Source organism: Dermochelys coriacea, chromosome 10 (assembly GCF_009764565.3).
Source record: "Dermochelys coriacea isolate rDerCor1 chromosome 10, rDerCor1.pri.v4, whole genome shotgun sequence".
In the NCBI taxonomy this organism is placed as follows: domain Eukaryota; kingdom Metazoa; phylum Chordata; order Testudines; family Dermochelyidae; genus Dermochelys; species Dermochelys coriacea.
In genome coordinates this window covers 7,843,827-7,869,712 of record NC_050077.1, presented here as the reverse complement: position 1 = coordinate 7,869,712, position 25,886 = coordinate 7,843,827, and the positions used below count along the sequence as shown (strand labels likewise).

Below are 25,886 nucleotides of genomic sequence, written 5' to 3'. Positions count from 1 at the left end.
ATATGGCCATTCTTATGGATCTCAATTTTGTAAATGGCCCTGTGTCTTGCTAATGAGCTATATCTAAACCCCAGAAATTTAGACTCTGACCGTGGGGTGTTTGGGAGCTGAATGTGCAGCTTGACTGATCTCTAGCTCAGATACTTCCCAGGTTCTAGGTTTCAGAGTAGCAGCCGTGTTAGTCTGTATTCGCAAAAAGAAAAGGAGTACTTGAGGCACCTTAGAGACTAACAAATTTATTTGAGCATAAGCTTTCGTGAGCTACAGCTCACTTCACCGATGAAGTGAGCTGTAGCTCATGAAAGCTTATGCTCAAATAAATTTGTTAGTCTCTAAGGTGCCACAAGTACCCCTTTTCTTTTTCCCAGGTTCTAGGTAAACGTCATTTCTAAAACCTCTAATAAAATTCTCTCTCCCAACACTGGAAATCAGTTGCATTGCCTCCAAGTCCACAGGAAGCCTTCTGCTAGGGCTATGCCAATGTTCAATGGGGCTCAGATCTCAGGTTTCACTCCAGGTTTCTCCCTTTAATGAACAATAATAGGATGGTATAGATTACGAGGCTTGGGGGCACCCATCTGGATTGACGAAGAACTTGACTGAAACTTTTCCCAATCTCATATTGAACTTCTTGTGGCATTTTCAGCTGGAACAATGCCAGTATTGCCTGGTCATCTCAGGGACAGATCTGGTAAGATTTCTAGCCAACGGGGAGTGGAGAAGCTTTACATAACAATAAATAACCTTAGCTCTTATAAAGCACTTTTCTTCAGTAGAGATCAAAGCACATTATAAAGGAGGTAGGCAACATTCCCCCATGTTACAGGTGGGGAAACTAAGATACAGAAATGACTTCTCCAAGGTTACCCAGGCAGGCCAGTGGCCAAGCTGGGACTAGAACCCAGGTCGGTCTCCCGAGTCCCAGTCCAGTTCTCTAACCACTAGGGAACACTGGCTCTCTCCAAACCCTGAAACCTCTGGTGGACTGTCCACTGGAGCATCTCTTTCTCGGAGGGTGAAATTTACCCCTGTGCTGAGCATCCGCACAAGCCCTGGGCACCACTTGAGACTCAAGGAAGCCTCCAAAATAGGGAACAGCCCTTTCTCAGGAAGTGGGAGGTTGGGATCTGCAGTCTTGGTTGGGGCTTTCAGCTCCTATGTTTGTAGGAAAGAATTCAAGGTGCCCATCCACTCTGTAGGGGTTATTTTGTATCTCTGTGGTTCAAGAGCAGTTTAATGTATATATGTCAGGCTTTCTACAGCCTCCTCTGGAAACCACCTCTGTGTTAGCTGGCTATAAAGCCCCACCACCACTACTTCTCTGTAGAGACTAATAAGTTTCAATGTAACCCAACTGACAGCGTTTGGTCAAGTTGGGTTTACTTGAAACCACGGTCAATGCTTTCCTTGCTGGAAGGGATAATGCATAGATGGGAGACAGAGGGACTGAAAAATATACTCCTTCCCGCATGCAAAAAACCCCATTACCTCATTTAAGACAATTATCCACCACTATGCATGGCAGAAAATAGGGCAAGCCGCAATGGAAGCAAACATTAAACTAGAATTCCAGCAAGTGTTTATAGCTCTGCAAATTGCTCCAATTGTGAAGGCACAATGAGGAAAGGAAATGCTGGTGAGCTGGTCCCAGTGACCGCTGAGAAGAATTATTTTGTGGGCGAGAAAGAAAATGAAGCTGCATGAACCGAAATGAACAAGCTCAACAGCCGCAAAATGGAGCCTTGAACCAACACTGCTGGGTGGAAAATTGGGTGGCACAGAAAAACTTGTTTAGGAAGAGTGACTCATTGTCATTCATAGGCTCCCACAGTTTAGCCATTTCTAAGCAATTTAAACGTATTATTTAAAGAGGCCAGTTCAGAAGCTATCTGCCTAGCCAGATACTTATATGGCCCCCATCATTGTAACAAAAGAGACCTTGATTTTGCTGAAGGGTTGAATCCTATTCCCATATGTTTTTGAGGCAGTTGGGCGTTTCAGGTTATACCAACGCTTCCCTCTCCCTCGGATGTAATGCAATGACCTCATTCCTGCTGATCAAACACAGCCTTCCTTCCCCAAAGCAAAATGTAGATCCCACCAGTGTTAGAGAATTTACCCTGCTTCTCTCTCTCAAATTTAAAGGTGCCCAGAGTTTCAAGGAACAAGTAAAAATGCACACTCAAAAGACAGCTCCATAACTGAGAGGAAAAATATTTCCTTGCTATCCTGGAGTGCCACATTTTGAGACAGGAAGGATTTTCCCGTGGGTCAGATTGGCAGAGACTCTGGGGGGTTTTCGCCTTCCTCTGCAGTAAGGGGGCAAAGGTCACTGGTGGGTTTAAACAAGTGTAAATGGTGGATTCTCTGGAACTTGAAGTCCTTAAATCATGATTTGAGGACTTCAGCAACTCAGCCAGAGGCTAGGGGTCTATAACAGGAGTGGGTGGATAGGTTCTGTGGTCTGCGATGTGCAGACTAGATGATCATGATGGTCCCTAAAGTCTTTGAGTCTCAAAAGAGAATAGCAGGGCTCCAGCACTGCACTTGCAATAGCTGTCTGCAGTAAAGTTCAAGTTGGTGGCACATATCAGTAATTCTACTACAGAGAGAAAAGGAGTACTTGTGGCACCTTAGAGACTAACAAATTTATCTGAGCATAAGCTTTCGTAAGCTACAGCTCACTTCATCAGATGCATTCAGTGGAAAATACAGTGGGGAAATTTATATACACAGAGAACATGAAACAATATGTGTTACCATACACACTGTAACGAAAGTGATCAGGTAAGGTGAGCTATTACCAGCAGGAGAGCGGGGGGGGAGGGGGACTTTTGTAGTGAAAAATCAAGGTGGGCCATTTCCAGCAGTTGACAAGAACGTCTGAGGAACAGTAGGGTGAGTCCAGGGCCCTACATAAACCAGACTCAAGTCCATTTCTCTTCTGGGATGCTCTGTTTCAGTGGCACTGCTCATCCCTACCCAGTTCTCCCTTGCACGACTGTCAATTCTTCTCCTTGGATTTCTCAGCTTTGTCCATCTGAGGTCACGAGCACAAGCAACGTTCCCTCCATAGTCATGGCTAGGCAAAGGGCTTACGGTCTCATCCAGGTCAGGAGAGTGTTACACCAAGCATAGAAATCTTATTCTGCACAATTAGGGGAGTGGGATTTTTTTCCCCTGCTGAGTCGTGATAGCCTCTAAACCATGGAATCTGCGCTATAATCCAATTTCACGACAGAGGGAGCTTCTGAGGGTAGAGGTGAATATGCAATATTTGATCTAGGCTAGCCATTAATGTTAATAAATCCAAGATTTTCCTTCTTCCCTACCCTTTTACACACAGAAGAAATGGTCTAAGGGGAAAATTGGAGCCATGCAGAGAGAGTACTCTTCCCAGAGCTGAGCAGAACAGCTTTGCATTTCCGCTGAATCTGACTCCTATTTGTCTATTTTTCAGTAGAAATTCAAGTCCAGAGGATCCGTCGAGTCAGCCATGGCTCAGGTTTGATGGAACTAATTTGAGACCTGGCTAAATGTGGGGAGTGTTAAACCCATTTTCATTCTAGAGTGACACCTGCTGGCTGAGTACTATGGGTTTTAGAAAGACATGGTGGGTGAGGTAATAATATCTCTTCTTCAGAGACCTGTTTATCTAGGGACCTGAAGAAGACCACCGTGTAAACTCAAAAGTTTGGCTCTCTCACCAACAGAAGTTGGTCCAATAAAAGATATTACCTCACCCACCATGTCTCTCTAATATCCTGGGACCAATACCAATACAACAACACTGCAAACTATTAATGGGCTCATATTTCCTGACTAAATAACCATATTTACACAGGTTTCAGAGTAGCAGCCGTGTAAGTCTGTATTCGCAAAAAGAAAAGGAGGACTTGTGGCACCTTAGAGACTAACAAATTTATTAGAGCATAAGCTTTCGTGAGCTACAGCTCACTTCATCGGATGCATCCGATGAAGTGAGCTGTAGCTCACGAAAGCTTATGCTCTAATAAATTTGTTAGTCTCTAAGGTGCCACAAGTCCTCCTTTTCTTTTTGCATATTTACACAGCGCCAGGACACAGGGAGGAGGGGAAATAAGGCCCCCAGGACTCTGGCTCTCTGGTTTCAATGCTCTAGATATCAGGAGTCAATCAGGTTCCCTCCAACTGGAAGAGGAAATTGTGATGGAGGAGCTATTCACAAGGCGGCCGTTAGACCAATGCCGGTGGGAAGCCAGTGAGTACTGGGTGACCAACAAACATGGAGTACAATCTATTAAGGAATGAGGAAGCACTGACTAGTGGCCATACTGTGCATTCTGGAGCCCTGGGTTCTAGTCCTACTTGCAAGACCTCAGGCAAGTCAATACATCTCTCTGTGTCCTGGCTTCCCCCTTTGCACTAAGTCACTTAGGCACCTACGTCCTTTTTTTTTTCAGAAGTGCCCAAGGCACTTAGGAACCGAAGTCTCCTTGGAAGTCAATGGGACTTAGTTTCTTTCTGCACATTTGAAAATTTTACCCAAGATTTTAAAAACTGGTCTCCTGTCTGCTCCCCCTGGGTCAGATAGCCAAGGTAGCAAGTAGTTTTGTGTGGCTTGCTTCTCAGTTGAGGCACCTGAAAGGAGCCTGAATTTCAGAATCACCTGTCCCTTCATGGCATCTCAAGCTGGACAACCAAAAAAACCCAAAAACCAAACAACCGAGCCATCCAAAGTATCTCACCAACAGATCATAGAAAATCAGGGTTGGAAGGGACCTCAGGAGGTCATCTAGTCCAGCCCCCTGCTCAAAGCAGGACCAATCCCCAATTTTTACCCCAGATCCCTAAATGGCCCCCTCAAGGACTGAACTCACAACGCTGGGGTTAGCAGGCCAATGCTCAAACCACTGAGCTATCCCTCCTATCTAATCACCTTTGAAAAATACAGGCTAGATGCCCCTAGGACCCCACTTTCTGTGGCTACATCTACACCACGATTTAGGGGTGGGGTTTTCAACTCCCAGACCCGCAGTAGCTCAATGAGAGCTAGCACGAATATAAACAGCAGTGGAGCTGCAGTCATACAGGCAATGGGAGCCCGGCTTAGCCCTGCCAACTACCTAGCTACAAGGTTCAGGATACTTTGGAGTCAGCACGCTGGGAACAACACCCCTAGTTCATAGTGTAGACACGGTTTGTGAAAACTGCACCAGGAGTGCCCAATGGCAGCCTTACCCAAAAATGTCCCGATGAATCCCAGTGCTAAAAAACTGGAGATGACAAACAAGAACCCTATTCCCAGAACAGCCAAGCCTGCGTAGTATACAGAAAGGCAATCCAGACCTTCCAGCTTCGGCTGGCTCCTCATGGCTTCTGTGAAGCTGTAGGGGGGAAAAAAAAAATAAAAGGGAGACCTTGAGTTGCAGCATCTCTTTAACAGCTTTCCTGGCATCTGTAGGAAACAGAACATGGAAAAGAAATTTGGTAGAAAGACTCTTTTTTTCGCATCTGGAGCTAAGTTCTGAATGCAGCTCATCGGACGTGCTGATTACTTCCCGAGAAAAGCCAAATGCCAGAGTTTTATGAGCAGTAATTTTTACTTGGAACCCAATACAGGGCTAAAAATAGTAGTGTGCTTAAATGTATTTTGTCCCACACCTGTGAGCTTCTGGGGAAAAGTAATATTTATTGCTTTGAGCTGTAAAGCCCGACGTGAAGGCAGGACTTACATAAGAATTAAGAGCTGTGAAAGACCTGCAGGGTTATCTTGTCCATCCTCCCCTCTATGTCCTCAACAAAACATTTTGCAGAGTTAGACATATACTCAGGAATGGTTGGCAGCTGGAACGTGGGATTAGAAATTCAAGAGGGAGGGAGGTCTGGACTGGTGAAAAGACAGTGGGGAAATTCTTCCCAGAATATACTTGATACATGTAGTCTACAATAACTTCAAGCAAGCCCAGGTTTACAATTACGTGTTGACTTTGACATTTAGGGTCCAGTCCTCTATTGACTTATTACTGAGTAAAATACTTATGGCCCTATTGATTTAAAAACTATGCCCAGGAGTGGGGGTTGGCAGGACCAGTCTCCCAAGTGGTACTGATAGAATAAATTTACATTTCAACCTGAGATAGTGCTACTATTAAGAAATGGAGAAAAGATAAGAGGACTTGCAAGTTTATGCACATTATTTCTATGAAAATTGTTGCCACATAAGACACAAAATTTGAGTTTTCTTAAGTGGTCACCCTGGCTGCTGTAGAGTCCCAAGTAATGATTTTTACAAAGCGGTCCCCATGAGCTGTGCATGTAACACTGTACCTTTTCTGTGTAACTCCCTTCACTAACATATCTTAGCTACATTTTGTTATGGCCCCGATTTCTGTGAGCAGACTGAGTACAACTTTATTCTTCCCAGTCATTCTGACATGGCTCTTAAACAGAGTTGCCAACTCCCATGATTTTATTGTGAATCTTCTGACAGTGGTGTGTTTCTTAAAGCCTCAGCTCCTGGAATCACGTGAGTACACGAGACTCATTTTTTTTATTCAAATGAAAGTTGAAAGGTTCTAGTCTTCATGCTTGAAAATGTGAATATTTGAAAAACCAGAAGGCAAATAAAAAGAACCCAACATTTATTGGGAATTTTTTAAGTCTCATGATTTTTAAACTGATCATATGACTTTTGGGGACCAAAATGATGGTTTTTGAACTCTTGAGTTTGGCAGTACCATTTAAATTAACTATGGCTGTTGTTTTCCTTTGCACAAAGAGCAAACTGTGCATTCTTTTGTCTTTATATATTTATTTTTTACTTCAGACGAAGGAAAACCACCAACAAAAAAAGAACAAAGGTAAAGTCTTCATGAGGCAGCAAGCTCACAATATCTAACTGTAACATTCTGCTATTCAAACTGGTAGCTGACACTACCGAAGGCCTTGGGGGATTCTCTGTGTTAAAGGCTTGGAACAACATCTCCTATCAGTTACATATCTACATACATTCCCCACTCTCTTAACACTCCTAAACATACCCCTTTCTTGACACAAATAAACCAGCCTGCACAGGGGTCATGAGAGCAATCCCACAACTAGGAGGTAAAGCATTCACCACATCATTTTGAAAGGTCAATAGTTACCACTCTTGGGTGTGCACAGATGCATTCAGCCCACTTCAGCTGTCTACAGACTGAATATCCATGGTGAGAGTCTGTTCAGCCCATGTGGTGTCCTAAAAGCACCTGGGGCTGTACATGCCATAATCTAGTCTGCACAATACAGGGTTTCTCTTAAATTGCAAATGTGCATGAAAGGTAAGTAGGCCAGCCTCAGAAAGTGTGTCCTGACCCTCTGACCCTTCTCAAGCTATTTTGGTCCCTCTTTCCCCCTTTTCCCTCCATTTGGTAAAGAGGCACAAGGCCATGTCTACATACAGATGTTACACCAATCATTTTTTAAACTGATTTAAATTAGTCTGTGCAAAAGGCTGCGTGGACACTGTCATTTTGGCTTAAAACAGGCTTATTTTGGTTTAGTTTAAACTGATTCATAATTACTAGTTTAAGCAAACTGAAAGAAGACTGGTTTAAACTGAAACAATAGTATCCACCCAGCGTTTTGCATCAGTTCAACACCACACCTGAAGTTAATCCAATGCAACATTCTCATCTAGACAGGCTCCTAGGCATGGCTCCGTCAGGCTCCTGCTAACGGTGCTCCTTGTGCCAGTCAGACGGAGGTACTCTTCCTACAGGGACTGATCACACTGACTTCCCAGCCCTGCTGGGAAGTGGCTGGTTCAGAAGTGAGGAACTGAGCTCAGAACCAACTCAGGCTTGCTCTACACTAGGGGGTTAGGTCGAATTTAGCTGTGTTAGGTCGATTTAAAAATGACTGCGTCCACACAACCAACCCCGTTCCGTCAACCTAAAGGGCTCTTAAAATCAACTTCTGTACTCCTCCCCGACGAGGGGAGTAGCGCTAAAATCAACCTTGCTGGGTCGAATTTGGGGTAGGGCGGATGCAAATCGACGGTATTGGCCTCCAGGAGCTATCCCAGAGTGCTCCATTGTGACTGCTCTGGACAGCACTTTGAACTCCGATGCACTAGCCTGGTACACAGGAAAAGCCCTGGGAACATCTGAATTTCATTTCCTGTTTGGTCAGTGTGGCGAACTCAGCAGCACAGGTGACCATGCAGTCCCCCCTGAATCGTAGAGTATAGAATTTTTCTACGCTCCCCCTATCATCTCCGTCCCTGAGGTTATCGCAGATTAGAAGGCGAAAAAAACGCACTTGCAATGACATGTTTTCCGAGCTCATGCAGTCCTCCCGCACTGATAGGGCACAGCTTAATGCATGGAGGCATTCAGTGGCAGAGGCCAGGAAAGAATTAAGTGAGCGCGAAGAGCAGAGGCAAGAGGCGATGCTGAGGCTAATGGGGAGCAAATGGACATGATGAAGCATTTGTTGGAGCTGCAGAAAAGCCAACAAGAGCACAGACTCCCACTGCGTAACTGCTTACCCTCCTCCCCGTGTTCCATAGCCTCCTCACCCAGACTCAAGAACGCGGGGGGAGGAGGCTCCCGGCACCCAGCCACTCCACTACAGAGGATGGCCCAAGCAACAGAAGGCTGTCATTCAGACAGTTTGATTCTTAGTGTGGCCACATTAAGCAATGTGGCCTTGTCCTTCCCTCCTCCCCCACCCAACCCGGGCTACCTTGTCAGTTATCTCATTTTTTTTTTTTTTTAAAAAGAAAGAATGCATGGTTTCAAAACAATAGTTACTTTATTTCAAAGGGGGGAGGGTGGTTGGCTTACAGGGAATTAAAATCAACAAAGGGGGCAGGTTTGCATCAAGGAGAAACACACACAACTGTCACACTGAAGCCTGGCCAGTCATGAAACTGGTTTTCAAAGCCTCTCGGATGCGCAGCACGCCTTGCTGTGCTCTTCTAATCGCCCTGGTGTCTGGCTGCTCAAAATCAGACACCAGGCGATTTGCCTCAACCTCCAACCCCGCCATAAACGTCTCCCCCTTACTCTCACAGATATTTATGGAGCACACAGCAAGCAGCAATAACAATGGGAATGTTGGCTGTGCTGAGGTCTGACCTAGTCAGCAAACAGCGCCAGTGAGCTTTTAAATGTCCAAAGGCACATTCTGCCTCCATTCTGCACTTGCTCAGCCTATAGTTGAACTGCTCCTTACTACTGGTCCAGGCTTCATGAGCCATGGGAGCAAGGGGTAGGCTGGGGTAGATGCGACTGCGTGGTGCTGCCGGCTGGGAGAGCAGCCTGAAGCAGAAGCCTCCAGCTTGCATATTCCAGGCAGGACTGAATCTCCATGAGACAAAACTTAAAGAAGAGAACGACCTGGAGTCTCTGGCTCCCATTTGGTGCTCTAAGAGGAGAATAACCATGTCTGTCCAAGTGCCCCTGATTGACCTCACCAAGGTCTGCCAGGAGCACCCAGGAGACGTACAATGGCTATCAATCCTACTGCACTGTCTGCCACGAAGGCAGGGAGCTGCTGCTGTGTAGCAGTGCAGTACCGCATCTGCCAGTAGCACCCAGGAGATGTACGGTGAGCTGAGTGGGCTCCATGCTTGCCATGATATGGCGTCTGCACAGATAACCCAGGAAAAAAGGCATGAAACAATTGTCTGCCGTTGCTTTCATGGAGGAAGGGAGGGGGGCCTGACGACATGTACCCAAAACAACCCGCGACAATGTTTTTGCCCCATCAGGTATTGGTATTAACCCAGAATTCCAATGGGCAGCGGAGACTGCAGGAACTGTGGGATAGCTACCCACAGTGCACTGCTCTGTAAGTTGATACTAGCCATGGTAGTGAGGATGCACTCTGCCGACTTAATGCGATTAGTGTGGACATACACAATCGACTGTATAAAATCAGTTTCTAAAAATCGACTTCTATAAAGTAGACTTAATTTCGTAGTGTAGACATACTGCTATATGGGAAGTCTGAGGGTATGTGGCCCCCTAAATATACATTTGTATTGGGGGAAAGAGGGAGGCAAGGTGCCCATTTACTATCATGCTGTGATTTAAACAGCCCTGAATTAGCATTCAGATCTACTCTCCTATGCAAAAGGATCAGGTATATTGCTGCAGATGGAACACACAAAGTGGTCATGTGGGCATCTTCTAACATTACAGGCGAACACTTGTACAGTCACATATTGCATCTTATCATCTCTTCCGTCTTCTGCTGCTTTCATCTACTTCCTGTTGTTCCGCCCAGCTCAAGGTCACTCCAAAACTCTCTGCAATGGTTGCAATTATCTGACAAGCTGTTTACTCACACCCAGGTGGAAGGAGCAGTATTAGCAGGAGAACGTCAGCAAGTTACATCAAACAGAACATCTCAACCAGGTTTGTCATCTGCCAGATCAAATATTTTGCCCATGGCATATAAAAGAAATAGGCCCGACAGAAAACATTATATCTAGCACCTCTTTCCACTTACAACCCTGGTGGAATATTTGTGTGCATAGATCCAAGAACTGCTCCTACCAAAGGCAATGCAAAAACTGCCACTGACTTCAACAGCACCAGGATATGGCTGAGCAGGCTGATCATGGCTTCAGGGGCAGCTGGGTCAAAGCAGGCTAAGGTAGGCAGGTGTGGCCATTTTTTTTTTTTAAATGATCTGCACAAACCTCAGAGTGAAACCAGGAGGATGACTACAAGAAAGGGATACTGCCCATAGCAAAGATCAACCTCTTGTCGTTTTGCTGGCCTACGCTCAGATGCTGCTCGCCTCAAAATAAAATCACGTTTGCTTAAGCAAAGCAATATACAGCCTATTAAAGCAACCCTCTAGGGATGCTTTAGGACTCTTCAGTCATGCAGATGTTTGCAGATTAGGTCACTAATGTTTTTGCACAGCTCTAAGGGCCTTCCCCTTCGCTGCACTAGGGCCTGTCTACACTGCTCTGGCAGGCAAAGAGGTCTCAAAGTGGGCAGGAAAGACCCCCACAAGGATACTCTCTGTGCAGGGGGCCTCTCTGGCCAGCACAGAGCTAGTGTCAAGGCTCTGCATGTCTTACTCCCAGTCCCCAGCATAAAAGGTGCATTGGGAGCATAGCAGAAGCATGGCTAGAGCACACTGCACTAAGGCTATTCTCTGCTTCCTAAACCTTATGTTACAGCAACCACAAGTCTGCTCTAACTTACACTGGGGACCCTGCATGGCCCCAGAGTACAAGGAGCACAAAGGTGGCTTAAAGCGCAAGGATGAGGTAACTGAGAATCAGATCTCAGGCCTTTCCAGCCACAGCCAGCATGTGATGTGGTTTGTTTTGGCAAAGTCTGCCCCTCCCTTACAGTTATCTCCAAATGATCTCAACCATTCTTTTCATGCCTGGATACTCATGCAAACATCAGTTCCTCTAATCAGCATGTCTGCTTGGTCCCCTGGTGTTTAGCTTACAGCTAAGAGGGACATGTTTGCACTGAGATAATGGACTGTCTTCCCCTGTAGTAAAGTTTTATATCTTCCTGCACAGAATCTGTATTTGCACTGTACATGATGACTTCAGGACTTTTCAGAATTGGTAAATAAACCTTTTAAGCATTTATTAACTTGTGCCATGACAATCAACACACAGTCTTCAACAACTCTAATCATTTTTGCATTTATAACATGACATTGGCAGCTGCAAGACCATCTTTATCGCACTGGATGGTATTCTTGTTGTGTGAGTAAGGCACCAGCCAACTGCCCTTAATTTGAATGAAAAAAGTAGTAGGTGCATCATTAAAATGACCCTTTTAACATATGTCTTGTCATGCTCCTTGCACCATTTGTCTTGGACATGTCACCTTTACTGTACCAGCCCCATGTCCTACCAAAGCACCATGTAATCTGTTATGAGGAGACAACAATTAATTCCATGCTGTGTCCACATAAGGTTCCTATTTGCAATGGATTTCAAACCTATGACCCTTCTTGCTGTAAACCCCATGACCAGAGAACTTCCCTCTGTTTTGTGCAATCAGGGCAGGGAAGGAGGGTGGACCACCACCAAAGAGGACCCCAAAATACATGCATGAAGGCCCATATCCACTGACCTAACGGCTATCTACCTATCTACTGTATGCATATCTAAAGCACGGATCACTGTGGGATCCAATCACCTGACCAATCAGAAAGATTAAGAAGTCACTACTGCTTTTTGACAGAAGACCATGTTCTGTGGCACTGCTTGAATGGCACGGGAGAGGAATTTGCATCCCTGGGCCACTTTTCAGCAACTCTTATCAAGGGAAGGTCTGCGTACAGAGGTGAGTTTTGCATTGCACTCTGGAAGTGCTGAGGTCTCAGGTGACTCAACCTCTGGCAGAAGGGTAGCACACAGCTAAGGGGCCTCCATAAAGAATGCCCTGCCTCAGCCCCCAAGAAGATCCATCCTGGGCTCTGCCAGCTGCAGCCTGCTTGTAGATCAGAGCACACTCGGTGCAGCTTAATACAAGAGACTGTCTGGACTATCCCAGTGGATCACAAGCTAGTAGTCTGTGGAGCAGGGATGCACTCACTGGGGGTGTACAAAGTGCTGGCAGGTCTCCTGGTTCCGGCTTCTTCTTGTTTCCACCTGCCAGACTGCCTTTCCAAAAGCCAAGACTGAGACATTAAATACTTCCCCAATGTTAATTTTTCCATACAAAGAATTGCTGTAGGTGGGGAGGGGAGGTGGATTGCATCAGGGGTCTGGCCAACTAGGACCAGCTACTGCCTGCTTCCCTGCTAACTCTGCTGCTAGGCAACTAATAGGCACAGCAGCACTGATCTGGAACTGCCTGATTAATCGCAGCACCTGACTGGCTGCAAGGCCAGCAGCCTGGTTTATAAGCCCCCGTCCCAGCACCAGCCCCCACCTCTGTCCTGGCTTCTGATTCCCAGCCCCAACCCTTGGCTCCACTTCGGGACTGACCCTTGAATTCAGCTCTAACTCAGAGGCCCGATGCTTGCTCCAAGCTTTAAGCAAGAATGCCCACGACTCTATCGTTGTCAGGTTGCACAATTGCAAGTGGGAGGTGAGGTGTCCATGAGTCAGTCGCTGAAGATGTGGTCACTGCGGTGGGAAAGGTTTCAGGAGCCCCTTCCCTAGCCCACAAATGTCCTTACAAATGAAAGCAACATGTGCAACCAACTGATGAGAGTGTGTTACAGCCCCGGCCCCCCGCACCTGATCAGCACAAGATAGGAGTCTGTTATAGCCACAGCTAGAGAGCATTGGCTCATCAGCTCAGGCTACAGCAGCTCCTCCTTTTAGTTCTAGTTCAATCCCTGATGTGTCAGCCAAGCTGGTGGCTGTCACATAGGCAGATATGCTAGAGAAGGATTATTTGACTGTTTCAATAAACAGAAAAAAGAATTTGGGATCAGGAAGGAATTTCCCCCCTGGGGTAGATTGGCAGAGACCCTGGGGGTTTTACACTTTCCTCTGCAGCATGGGGCATGGGTCACTTGCAGTTTTAAACTAGTTTAAATGGTGGATACTCTGTAACTTTACCTCCTTAAACCATGATTTGAGGGCTTCAGTAACTCAGCCATAGGTTAGGGGGTCTAGTACAGGAGTGGGCGGGTGAGGTTCTGTGACTGCAATGTGCAGGTGGTCAGACCAGATGGTCATTATGGTCCCTTCTGACCTTAAAGTCTGCGAGTCTATAAACCTTAAGACACTCTCCAATAAGCTTCGGTCTGGAGAAGCTGCATAAAGTCCAAAGAAATAGTGTTGCACAACACATTTCTGTAGGTTGTGATGGATGGGGGGTTTTAAATTAAGAACCCAAGGTAACAGGCCCTGTTTTCCCCACCTGTTCCCGTAAGAGAGAGAAGCTCATTGACAGGTTTCAGAGTAGCAGCCATGTTAGTCTGTATTCGCAAAAAGAAAAGGAGTACTTGTGGCACCTTAGAGACTAACAAATTTATTAGAGCATAAGCTTTCGTGAGCTACAGCTCTGTTGCTATGCATGCAACGCTAACTTTGGACTAGAAATAAACTAACGAACGAGGTGTGAAATTGCAGAGAATAAAGCCCATAAAGATGGGAATAATTTTCAAACTTGTGCCCTAACAGGGGTACAAAAACACAGAAAGCAAGAATAAAGCTTGTTTGGGCTTATGGGAAAGGAAGGTCTCTCCTACAGGTTGCAGAAGGGAATCCAGCCAGGTACAGAGGGAACAAACAACAAAATTATCAAGAATAGAAGCCTGAAGCTAGGCTCCTAAATCCATATTTAGGCTAGTGAAATCAGTGACTGATTTTCAAAAGGGCTCAGCACTCCCGGTTGATCAGGCCAGCACCTTGAACTGCACTCAGAAACTATCTGGAAGCCTGTACAGTCTCCAGAGCAGAACTGCAATCTGATGCTCCAGGCGTGTGAATCTCCACCAGCTAACTGGGCACTGAAATCTGCATTAGCTGAATCTCCCACGCTGGCTCTAGGTCTGACCCCATGGAGCTGCAGTAATAGCCCTGTGCAAGCACCTTCCTTCGGAAGATCTCCAGGGCCTGGTCAAGAAGGTTGGGTTGCTGCTGTGAGAATGAGCACTCCCTGCTATCTGCCCCACAAATTTTAGCCACCCTCTCAAAACAGAGAGCTAATAATGGTCTGAAAGACCTGGAAATAGGAAGGCAGAGAGCATCGCCAGAGGATGTCTCTGCACGATCAAGCAAGATTTTTAATAACTGCAAAGTCTAGGCAGAGGTGGGAGGTTATTTATGGAGATCGCAGTGAGAATTATGCAAGCGTCTCTTCCCTGGCAGAGATTTCAGGTGCAGCAAATATGGAAGCGGCTGTAATGATACTGGCAGCGAGTCTGCTATTCACAGAGCCATCCTACTACAGAGGAATAATTAGACTGGCAGCGAGCGCACCCCTCAGTCAACGGGGGCTGATTGTGGAAGAAGATCCAATAATTCACTAGTAGCGAATGCTGCAACCAGCAGCGTCACAAACCGGACTGTTTCTTCCTGCCTTTACCATCAACAACTCCTTTTCCCATCATTTTCTTCACAGCTTCTTCTCACCGATAACCACTTAACCTTTCTAACAGCACCTGCCTGCATATTATTTAGGTCAGTATGTAACTCCCCCTGGGGGAGTGTTGATAATCACAGCCCACAATCCCATTCATATCTACAAGGAGGCCTCAAAAAAAAGAAGGCACCTCTTTTCGTTAGAAAAAGAAAAGGAGGACTTGTGGCACCTTAGAGACTAACAAATTTATTAGAGCATAAGCTTTCGTGGGCTACAGCCCACTTCATTGGATGCACAGAATGGAACATAGAGTAGGAGATTATATATATATATATATATATATATATATATATATATATATATATATATATATATATATACACATACACACACACACACACAGAGATAAGTTGGAAGTTACCATACGAACTGTGAGAGGCTAATTAGTTAAGATGAGCTATTATCAGCAGGAGAAAAAAAACTTTTCTAGTGATAATCAAGCCACGCCATCAGGGGCTCGTTCACCTGCACATCTACCATTGTGATATATGCCATCATGTGCTACCGATGCCCCTCTGCCATGTACATTGGCTAAACTGGACAGTCTCTACGCAAAAGAATAAATGGACACAAATTTGACATCAGCAATTGTAACATTCAAAAACCGGTAGGAGAACACTTCAACCTCTCTGGCCACTCAGGAAAAGTTTTAAGGGTGGCCATTTTGCAACAGAAAAACTTCAGAAACAGGCTCCAAGGAGAAACTGCTGAGCTTGAATTAATATGCAAACTAGATACCATTAACTTGGGTTTGAATAGAGACTGGGAGTGGCTGGGTCATTACACATATTGAATCTATTTCCTTAAGCTAAGTATCCTCACACCTTCTTGTCAACTGTCTAAATGGGCCATCTTGATTATCACTACAAAAGTTTTTTTTCTCCCGCTGATAATAGCTCATCTTAACTAACTGGCTTCTCAGAGTTTGTATGGTAACTTCCAACTTATCTATCTATCTATCTACCTATCTGTTCCATTCTGTGCATCCAACGATGTGGGCTGTAGCCCACGAAAACTTATGCTCTAATAAATTTGTTAGTCTCCAAGGTGCCACAAGTACTCCTGCTCTTTTTGCGGATACAGACTAACATGGCTGCTACTCTGAAATCTTTTCATTAGGTTTGCTCCCCTTGTTTGACAGCACTGTGTATATGGACAGCTTTTCTGTTTTGCCGACGGTCAGGTGCACTTCCTATCTCATGCCCTAGCACAACAAATTTGGTACAGATATTGCAAACCGCATATATTATATTCCCCAAAGATATTGTATTAAGGTTATGAATGGCTTATGTATCACTGCGGGCCAAGGATTGTACACAGCAACAGCGGGGAAAAGGGTTGCGTTTAGCTCCTCCAGGAACTCAAAACAGTATGGGGTGATTAAGGTGAATCACGCAGGTTGTAAATGCCTCCTGAGAGGTACCTCACCCTGGGGAGACTTGCATAGGCTGGTTCAAACTAGGCTTTCTGGAGACCAGCGGCCAAAGAGAAGGCTTTCAGCATAAAAGGGCTATATTTAAATTGACTCAGGGCCTTTTTCCTGATCCAGCCAACGGACAGGACCTCCAGTTAAAGAGTTGTCCCAACCCATGCCAAAGGATTGGAAAAATTCTGGCCTCCTCGAGTTCCATAAGACACCTCTGGTAAGCATGTATCATGCATCTAGGAACTTTAATTTTTTTTTTTAAATATTTTCTCTGTGATGCTTTTACCTTAAGAACAAAGATGCTGGCTTAGAAAGGGCTGTGGGGTAACTTGTAACTGCTGGTGATACACTGTTCATAGCGCTCAGAGAGAAAGCAAAGCACAGACGCTGGTTGTTAGGTAATCTGGCTTGCTGGGAATCCCGCAGTGTAATCCAGGGAGCCAGGCAGCCTTAAACCCCCACAGTCAGAAAGGAGAGAGATGGGAGTCTCCATCCAAGAGAGGTGATGGCTGGGAGCAGAGGCGCCAACTTCTAAATTTCCCCCGGGGGGGGGGTACTCAACCCCCACTCAGCCTCAGGTCCCACCTCCACTCCCTCCCTCCCCCAAGGCCCCACCCCCACCCCCGCCCCGCCTGTTTCCACCCCTCCTCTAAGCTCACTCTATCCCCGCTCCTCCCCCTCCCTCCCAGTACCTCCTGCACGCCAATGAACAGCTGTTCCACAGCATGCAGGAGGTGCGGGGAGGGAGGGGGAGAAGTTGATCGGCGTGGGCTGCCAGTGGATGGGAGGCACTGGTAAGGGGAGCTTGGCTGCCAGTGAGTGCTAAGCACCTGTTAGTTTTTCTCCAACACAGAGTCGGCGCCTATGGCAGGGAGATAGAAACCTTAAGTAGGTGCCTTTGAGGGACCACGAAGAGGGAATACAGGTCCAGATACCCTGAACTGTGGCAGACATCACTCTCTCATGTCCTGCTCTAGGAGGTACATGCAGTGCTCACGGATACAGTTCCCCCAAACCCTGCAGGACTGTATTCTATCAGCAATGGCAGCAGGGGAGGAGAGAAAGCCTTATCAAAATGTGTTTGTAAGAGGAATTTTAAATACTCCTGCCCAACGCTCTTTAAAGGGATATGCATTTTCAAAAAGTAGCCCATTTAAAAGAAATTCAAGTTGACAGTGTCCGTTTAAATGATACCACAGGGCCCTATGTTAGATCATCTGATTCCCCCCCAGGTTATTCATTCACACCCATTGTGGATCATGAATCATCAGCACTTCCAGCGATGACAAATTATCATCCTACTTCGCAGAGAAAATCACCTGCATTGGAGACGGCGTCTCAGGAAAGCAGGAACCGCATATGAGACGTTGGCCCAATAACACATCTCTTTGAATTCAGGCTGCTCACAACAGGAAGTCCTAAAAGCAGCTCAGGAAAAGAGAGGCCTCCCTTCCATGCCCTTCTTGGGCAATGAAAGAGCAGAGAGCAGCTGGGGCACCTGCCTACCAAGACTGTCAGTGTCCCCTTTGAGGAGGGAGATATACCATCCCCCTTGCAATCCAACCCGTGCTTAAGAAACGATCTCCCACTGCAACCATCCTCTCCTAGTGTCTAACCTCCCATTACTGAGCGAGCTAATTGAGCAGCTCACCAAGGCTCACCTCCAGCTCCATCTGGACACGGCCAATATCCTGGACTTCTCCCGATCAGCGCAGGGTATGGAGCTGAGCTGGCACGGGATTTCTCCTCTGGCCATGGGCATCCAATGCTCATTGCTAGACCTCTCAGCAGCATTTGAGATGGTCAGTTATGCAATCTCGCTGTCCTGCCTGAAAGACATGGCAGGGGTTGGCAAGATCCCATTGGGATGGCTTCATTCTCCTGGAATGGTCAAGCGTAGGTGAGAAACTTCAGCGTGCAGGAGACAGAGCTCAGCGATTGGCTCACAGATCTGGAACTCCTTCCCAGAAGACACCAGGATGGCCAGGAACCTTAGTGCCAGCAGAGCAAAATGTAAACCCCACTTACTTTGCCCAGCCCACACACCATAACACTCCATCCAAAAATAAATCATAACAAAAACAACTAAAATCCAGCCTCTGATAGCCGGAGAAGTCTCTCTCTTTAGGTGTGAATGTTCACTTCATAACTTTGGGAGGTGCTCAGATACCATAGTGATGGGCACGACATAGAAACCAAGTGAGAGAGGAAAGTAACTGGGACTTTAGCATACATATTCAGAAAGCACTGCAAAAAGAGAAACTAGCGAGATCAGGTGACAGCACTGGAGGGAGACTGTATTGAGTCCACACAGGGAAAAGATATCACCAATTAGGCTAATGCACTGGAGAGTCATTTTGGACATAAATTAAGGGGAGAACAAAGGCTTGTCAAGTCAGGCACTCTTAGGATAAATGTTGCAAACCTCTGGGGTGGCCAAACAGAAGATCAGAAAAGGTTTTTACAGATAAGAGAGGCCCTGCGAGAACAAAGAACTTAGATCATGGAGAATTTTAATCTAACGGCAATAACAATTGCACAAAAGTAATTAATTCTCTTACGTAGTTTGCTAAACAGTTCCCTTGGTCAGAGGCCATCCTAGAGCCATTTCCAAGAAATGAGCTGAGTTTGATAAAGAAGGTTCCAAATAGGAACTACTGTCTAAGGTGCACAATATAGTTAGACCCAAGATATTCATTTCCAACTACACTGAAGACACACAAGGCTGTCGTTGCTTTTTACTGTCCTCTCTGTCCAGTGCAGCAAGATTTATTTCCAAGACTGGAGGAAAAGCTAACACGCTGCAAAGCTTTATTTTAACCTCTTGTGCTTTCTCCAGGGACTCTCTGTTCCCTCCCCATGACTTTGAGAGAGTCTTTTACAACTGCAGTTAAAATAAAAAAACGCAGCTATTGAAAAAAATTAACACCTGGTGGAGTCCACAGTTCATTCTTGCTCACAGACACCACTTGCCCACATAAGACATTTGATAGATTTGTTTTTTAAATGGCCAGCATTACAGTCTCAAACTAGCATCTGAAACAACCCCCAAAAATCCCCAAACCACAAGATGTTCTCTTTTTTGCTTCACTAACCACCGTGCATCCCCAAAGATTCTGGACTAGGAACCTGCCCGGTAACTTATTTAATGTATGAAGCACAGCTTGCTCTTTACTAGTTAGATTGGCTCTGCCACACTGAAGCAGACATGACTCAGAAAAAAAAAAAAAAGAAAGGAACAGCAAGACAGTGTTTTGCACTCACTTTCCTGACAATCAGCCGTTGAGATTACAGCATCTCCATTAGGCAACAGGGCACTGCTTATGTTTTCACGTTATATGTTGGTTGCTCTTTTGCCATCTGTGCTCTGTAGTCTTTTGAGCCTGCTGATGTCTTTATGGAAGTGCAGGGGCCAGGAATGAGGATTGAAAGCCATCATAACTTATCAAATCTTGAGCAAACAAACAAAGGTCAGCATTTACACTAGGGGCCTTCAGAGTAGCAGCCGTGTTAGTCTGTATTCGCAAAAAGAAAAGGAGTACTTGTGGCACCTGAGAGACTAACAAATTTATTAGAGCATAAGCTCCGATGAAGTGAGCTGTAGCTCACGAAAGCTTATGCTCTAATAAATTTGTTAGTCTCTCAGGTGCCACAAGTACTCCTTTTCTTTTTACTAGGGGCCTTGCAATACTGAAAGCAGGCTCATTTTGGAGAAGTGATGGCTCTTAACAAAACTCATCCGCTCGTATCACCACCATTCTGACACCATAGCTCTCTCCACTCAAGATTACCTGGCAGAGACATATGTTTGGACTAGAGCACCTTTTGAACCTACTTTGGTACCAACTAAAAGCAGAGGTTAAAACCCCCAAGTTCAGGCTCCCAACCAGGTCTGTAATGTCTGTGTAAATATAGTGAAATGGGAAGGGAGGCCCTGTGAACATGATGTACTACGGCCTCAAATTTCTCTCAATGGGCCTGCCTGGGGGCCTAGAGCAGCTGGGCTGTGGAACACAATTTCCTTGAAGGGGTAATGGACAGAAAGCCTATGCCTATGTGCCAGAGAAGCCAGGGGAAAGACAATGCTGCAGTCTAAGGGAAGGTTCGGACCGTGCTGTTCTAGCATAGGGGACCCTAACAACAGCCTCGGGAGTGTCCGCAAAGGGAGCTCTGCCAGGGCTGCGCATGCCAACAGTCAAGCCATGCCAACAAGTTTAGGAGTAGCTGGCACAGCCTCTGAAAATGTGGAGTACTCCCCCTCTGAACTGGCTGCTGTATGTGTCCAAAACCAGATACAAGGCTTTGTGCTGTATCCCAGAAAGCCAGCAACCAGCTCAGCTGTGAAACTGGTTGGTGAAACCGTTCCCCTGTGAAATCCAAACAGACTTCTCTCCGGAATATATAAGCTGAACACACAAGATGCTTTTTATTGCCTTAAATTCAATTATAGTCTAAACTAATTATGAGCTTCCCTACTTGAGTTTCAGCAACATGCGGTGGCCTTGAGGAATACAGGAGAGTGGGGGGCAGCAGGCAGTGTCATTTCTAAGAAGCAAAATCTATCGAATCCATGTACGAATTCCACTCATATTTTTATGCCATGGAAATTATCTGAAGTACTAACAGCCCATTAGCTCTGACCCTAGCATAATTGGATCTGGGAATTTAGTTCAGACCCATCTTTAATTACCGCGGTGCAGCTAGAGTTACTCTAGCCTATCAACTCCTAGACAAAATGTGGCAAGGGGGAAGTCTGTAAGAATCTGTGTGTTAACTTCACTGAACTAACATTTAAGGACATATTACCATAATGTACAGTGTCATCTATTCTATATCATTAGCTAACATAGGTATTATCAAGGCAGATCTCAGATAAGAGTATAAACAGCCTGCTTGCTAAATGCACAGGTAATCCCTGCTCTTCTACACAGGAAATACTGTAACTTTTAATGAGTATGCATAGATTTGTTTCTTCTGGTCATGAAGATTAAAAAATGCCTACAGCAGCAGCTGTACATGCACTGTACTGTGCAAACAGATTATTATGAAGACCCTCCAATTATTCCAGTACGAAATCATTTAGGATAAATAACCTTAAGAGAGAGCAGAACAAGAAAACATGATGCTTAAAGGCTGCTAACAGAGATCTTTTGATTCTAGTAACTAAACACAAAGCGATTCTGCTTTCCTCCGTTTGTTTCAATACAGAAACCAAAACTTACCCACCACATACGCACCCCAACCCATTGGTGAAAGATGCTAGAGCTAGATGGATACCCTCTAGACGTGCAACAGGGACAAGACAGACCACAACAGTGTGAGCTTCCCTAATCATCCTGCCTTTCCAGTGCACCTCAGTCCTAACTTGGAGGGATCATCTCTCAGAGCGAGAGGGTCTCTCATTCCCCATGCCATTCTTTGACTTTTCAGGTGACATTACCAGAGAGGAAGGATGACCCAATGGTTAAAGGGCTAGTCACGAATTTAAGAGACATGGGTTCAGTTCCCTGCTGTGCCCATGGGCAATTTGCTTAGTCTCGCTGTACCTCAGTTTCCCATCAGCAAAATGGATGTATAGGACTGGGGCATAGGCAGTCTGGCCTAGCAGTCACTGCTGAGTTGGTGTCACTGAATCAAGAATGGCCATGAGGCAGTAGGTGAACAGAGATCATAGGAACTGCCAATGCCGGGATCAAAAGACCAGGGTCAGAGACCAGAGATCAGGACTATTTATCAGGCTGAAGTCAGAGGCATAAGTCAGGGTCAGAGACAGAGATCAGAAAGCAAAGACAATGCAAGGTCTAGAGCTGCAGCAAGCCAGAACGTCTGCATGGTTGCCCAGACAACTTCCTGGGGAACCCTCCAGGGTTAAATAGTAACCGTGGGTCACACTGCAATTAAACACCCGCAACTGGCCCACGTCAGCTGACTCAAGCTCATGGGGCTCAGGTGAAGGGGCTGTTGAACTGCAGGGTAGACATTCCGACTCAGGCTTTTCCCTGGGCTCTGGGACCCCATAAGGGGCAAAGGTCCCAGAGCCCAGGCTTCAGCCCAAGCCTGAACATCTACACTGCCCCATAGCCCGAGCCCCACAAGCCTGAGTCAGCCGACACGGGCCAGCTGTGGGTGTTTAACTGTAGCGTAGACATACCCTCAGAAGGCCGCAGGCTGCTGTTGCTCTGGCCCCTTTGGGTGGTACTTCCTGCAGTGCCTAATCTCCTTGGATGTGGCTCTACACGGCCTCCTGGTGGCAACACGGGAACATCAGCCGCCCCAGGCACCTCAGACGCGGGTTCTAGTGCTACAAGGGGGATAACAGCACCAGCCTACCTCACAGGGGTGTTGTGAAGTGCTCAAATACTGTGGTAACAGAGACCACATAAGTACCTAAAATAGCTCAGGGAGGTTTTCAAAGGCTGAAGCGGCCGTTTGGGCACTTCACTCCCATAGGTTCCTTCAAACGTCCCAGCCTTAATGTCCATTGTATCAGGGATCTTTGCTGCAAGGACTCTTGTCCACTGAGAGAGAGAGGCCATCAACTCACTTAACGCTCTGCAGTTGGATGAAAGGTGCTGCATACCCAGGGGTGTCCCTAGGCGGTGGCAGGGCCCAGGACATAGGCACAGAGTTTTTAATCTACTGGGGGGGGGCTCCCCCCCATTCCACCCCTTCCCCCAAGGCCCTTCCCTGCCCTGCTTCTTCCCGCCTCTTCCTGCCCCCGCCCAGTTCCTTCCCCTCCCCAAAGCACGCTGCACCCCCGTTCCTCTCCCTTCCCCGGCACTGCCTTCTGATGCCGTGAAATATTTGATCTGCAGCAGGTGGTAGGCACTGAGAGGGCGTGGGAGGTGCTGATCGGCGGGCCCACCAGCGGGCAGGAGGTGCTGGGGGGAGGGGGAGGTTCTGGTAGGGGGGCTCTTCCTCACCTGCCCCGCCCACTCTTTCACCCCCCTCCTACCTCACCAGCTGCCTCCCACCTCACCTCCCCACCCACTTCCTCATGATTTTTTCAAAGCGCAGCCCCTTCCCAAGCATGGGGCCTGGGGTGGTCGCCCAGATTCGCCATACCCCAGCGACGGTTCTGTGCATAACCTGCCAAGGACCCAAGGGTGAATTATTCTTTACACTGCTGAAGCATGCAAAGTGCACCATGTGTTTTTCAAATACCAAGGAAGCTCCCACCCTGGAGAGCTGGTGTTTTATTTTTTGTTTGTTTGTTTGTTTTTTAAAAACAGATGGATACACTGAGAAGTTAAGCAACCTGTCAAGTATGAAACAGCATGTCAGTGGCAGGGTTTGGGAAAGCGCACAGCTCTCCTGCCACCCAATCCACTGCTCCGTCTCAACACCACTTCACGTAATCACTTGTTCGTAACTTGGGCTCTATTCCAACCAGTGAGCGAAAGGCAAAAAGCTTCATATTGCTAAATGCCTGGTCCATGGACACACCTCCCAAATCATCATCATCATCTAACATCGTATGAAATTATTCCTTTCGGCCTAGCACGGGTGGGTTATTGTTTCCCATTAGCATTTAAGCTCTCACAAAATCCTTATGTTTCTCCAGTTAAGCATTTCAATCACAGGCACATTTGCTGAAATATTTCAGCATTCAGACTCCATGTTATTAGATTATGAAATCTTTTAATTGGAGGCAGCTGAGAAATAAAGGGAGCTAAAAATGCCTCAACAATCCTACTAGGAAAGGAAGCATTGCACTGGCACATACTCCATGTATCTGGGTCTGTTCAGTCAGCTGCAGTAGCAGATGTACTATAAGAAGCAACTTCAGATTTAAATACACACAGAGCCACTAAGACCATGAAGTAAACTTTGTGGGCCCAATTTTCTGTTGCATTGCCTTTTTATGCCACTCCACTGGGTGGGGAGGGGATAAAATTGGGCCACCTCTCCCCACAACATCCCTTTGGACCCAACACTGTACAAGGAAGAACACACACACGCACACTCTGGGGACACCAAGACCCAGCTGGTGTCATATCCCCAATTCTGCCATTTCAAATCTAGCCCAGGCTGCTGGTCCCCCAAACCCAAGGGCTACATGTGGTGACTCATGTGAAATAAGTTGGTGATCTCATCCAGATCACAGAGCCAGAAGCATTTTTGTTGGGAGTCTCCACAGAAAGACCCACGTTTGTTTGGAGCAGGGAGAATGAAGGTCTTGCAGGGGAAGCATGGGAAAACCTTGTCCAGGCAATGCCTATGCCACACCTATTCTGCCCCTGCAAGACTTTACTCTCCGAACACCAGCAGTCCAGCACCTTTGGCCAGCATCCAGTTCATGAAATAGTAATATAGAAAATAAAACTTACAAGGAATTGTATAATGCTCTTTTAAAAAAAAAATCTGCTAGTTATCAATCACGATCAGGTCAGTGGAAAGACATAAGAAATCTATTGATCTTACATTTGTATAGGGTTAGGGTCCCCTTATCATAGTATCTGAACACAATCTTCAATGTATTTACCCTCACATGCCCTCTGGGAGGCAGGGCAGGACTATTGGCCCAAGTGTACAAACGGGGAACTGAGATCCAAAGGCCCAGATCCCAGGTTTGCACCCAAACTACTGACCCATCCTTTTTCTCTGTAGAACAGCGATACAAAGCAAGAAAGTTTGAACCTCAGTGACGAAATGAGGCCACCTTGAAATATTTTGGATTTTCCTATTTACTCCCCACCATTCCTGCCTTGGAAATAGAAATATTTTTGTTTCCTTCTTTGAGTTTATTTTTGCCTTAGTTGCGGGGGGGAAGGGGGGGGTCTGGGTTTGGCTCCAAAATTTGGCTGGTTTGGCATAATAGGCAGATGGCTTTTCAAAAGAGAAGTGGGGCACGATATTGCCAGCCCAGTTTCCATAATCACTAGTCCCTGATCCCTGTGTTAACTTGAAGTGATAGAATAGGGTCCTTACCAATGGCTCCGTATAAAGTTAAGCAGAAGGATGACAGCGCCCAGGCAGTAACATGCAGTATATGGAGAGCCACAGACTCTACTGAGAACTCGGGTTTTGTGTTCCCATCTTGCTACCTAAATGGACAAAAAAACAAAGGGCGTTTGAGGCAATGAGACACATGTTGCTCTTATTTATTTTAGTGCTGACAACGCTACCCCCGTACTAGACAGAGCCTTTTTATAAGAACTAAAAAGTACCAGGAGCAGAATGATCATTCAATAATGGGTTAGAAAGGAGCAGAAGATATTGAACCGACTTGGCTTAAATAGAACACATTAGAGAACACCCCTTTCTAAATTCTGTAACCCTCTCGGGAGCCTCCCTTAAACCCCAGTAGTGCATACATTTTTCCATCAGGTTAGAACCTCAGTGACTTGTTCACAGGGAAGCCAGGAATGGAGAGTCTAAAACACACTAGCCAGGAC

At 46.2% G+C, this 25,886-nt stretch overlaps 1 protein-coding gene across 7 annotated transcripts in view; it reads right to left on the bottom strand.

The window, feature by feature from the left end:
* Positions 1 to 25,886, bottom strand: part of PEMT (phosphatidylethanolamine N-methyltransferase) — a 94,365-nt gene that overhangs the window by 26,299 nt on the left and 42,180 nt on the right. For all 7 annotated transcript variants that reach the window (XM_038419822.2, XM_043493448.1, XM_038419825.2 and 4 more), the window contains 2 exons: positions 25,420 to 25,535; positions 5,221 to 5,366 (listed from right to left, as the gene is read on the bottom strand). In XM_038419822.2, the coding sequence (XP_038275750.1) occupies positions 5,221 to 5,366; positions 25,420 to 25,535 (262 nt within the window). The remainder of the gene's footprint in view (positions 1 to 5,220; positions 5,367 to 25,419; positions 25,536 to 25,886) is intronic.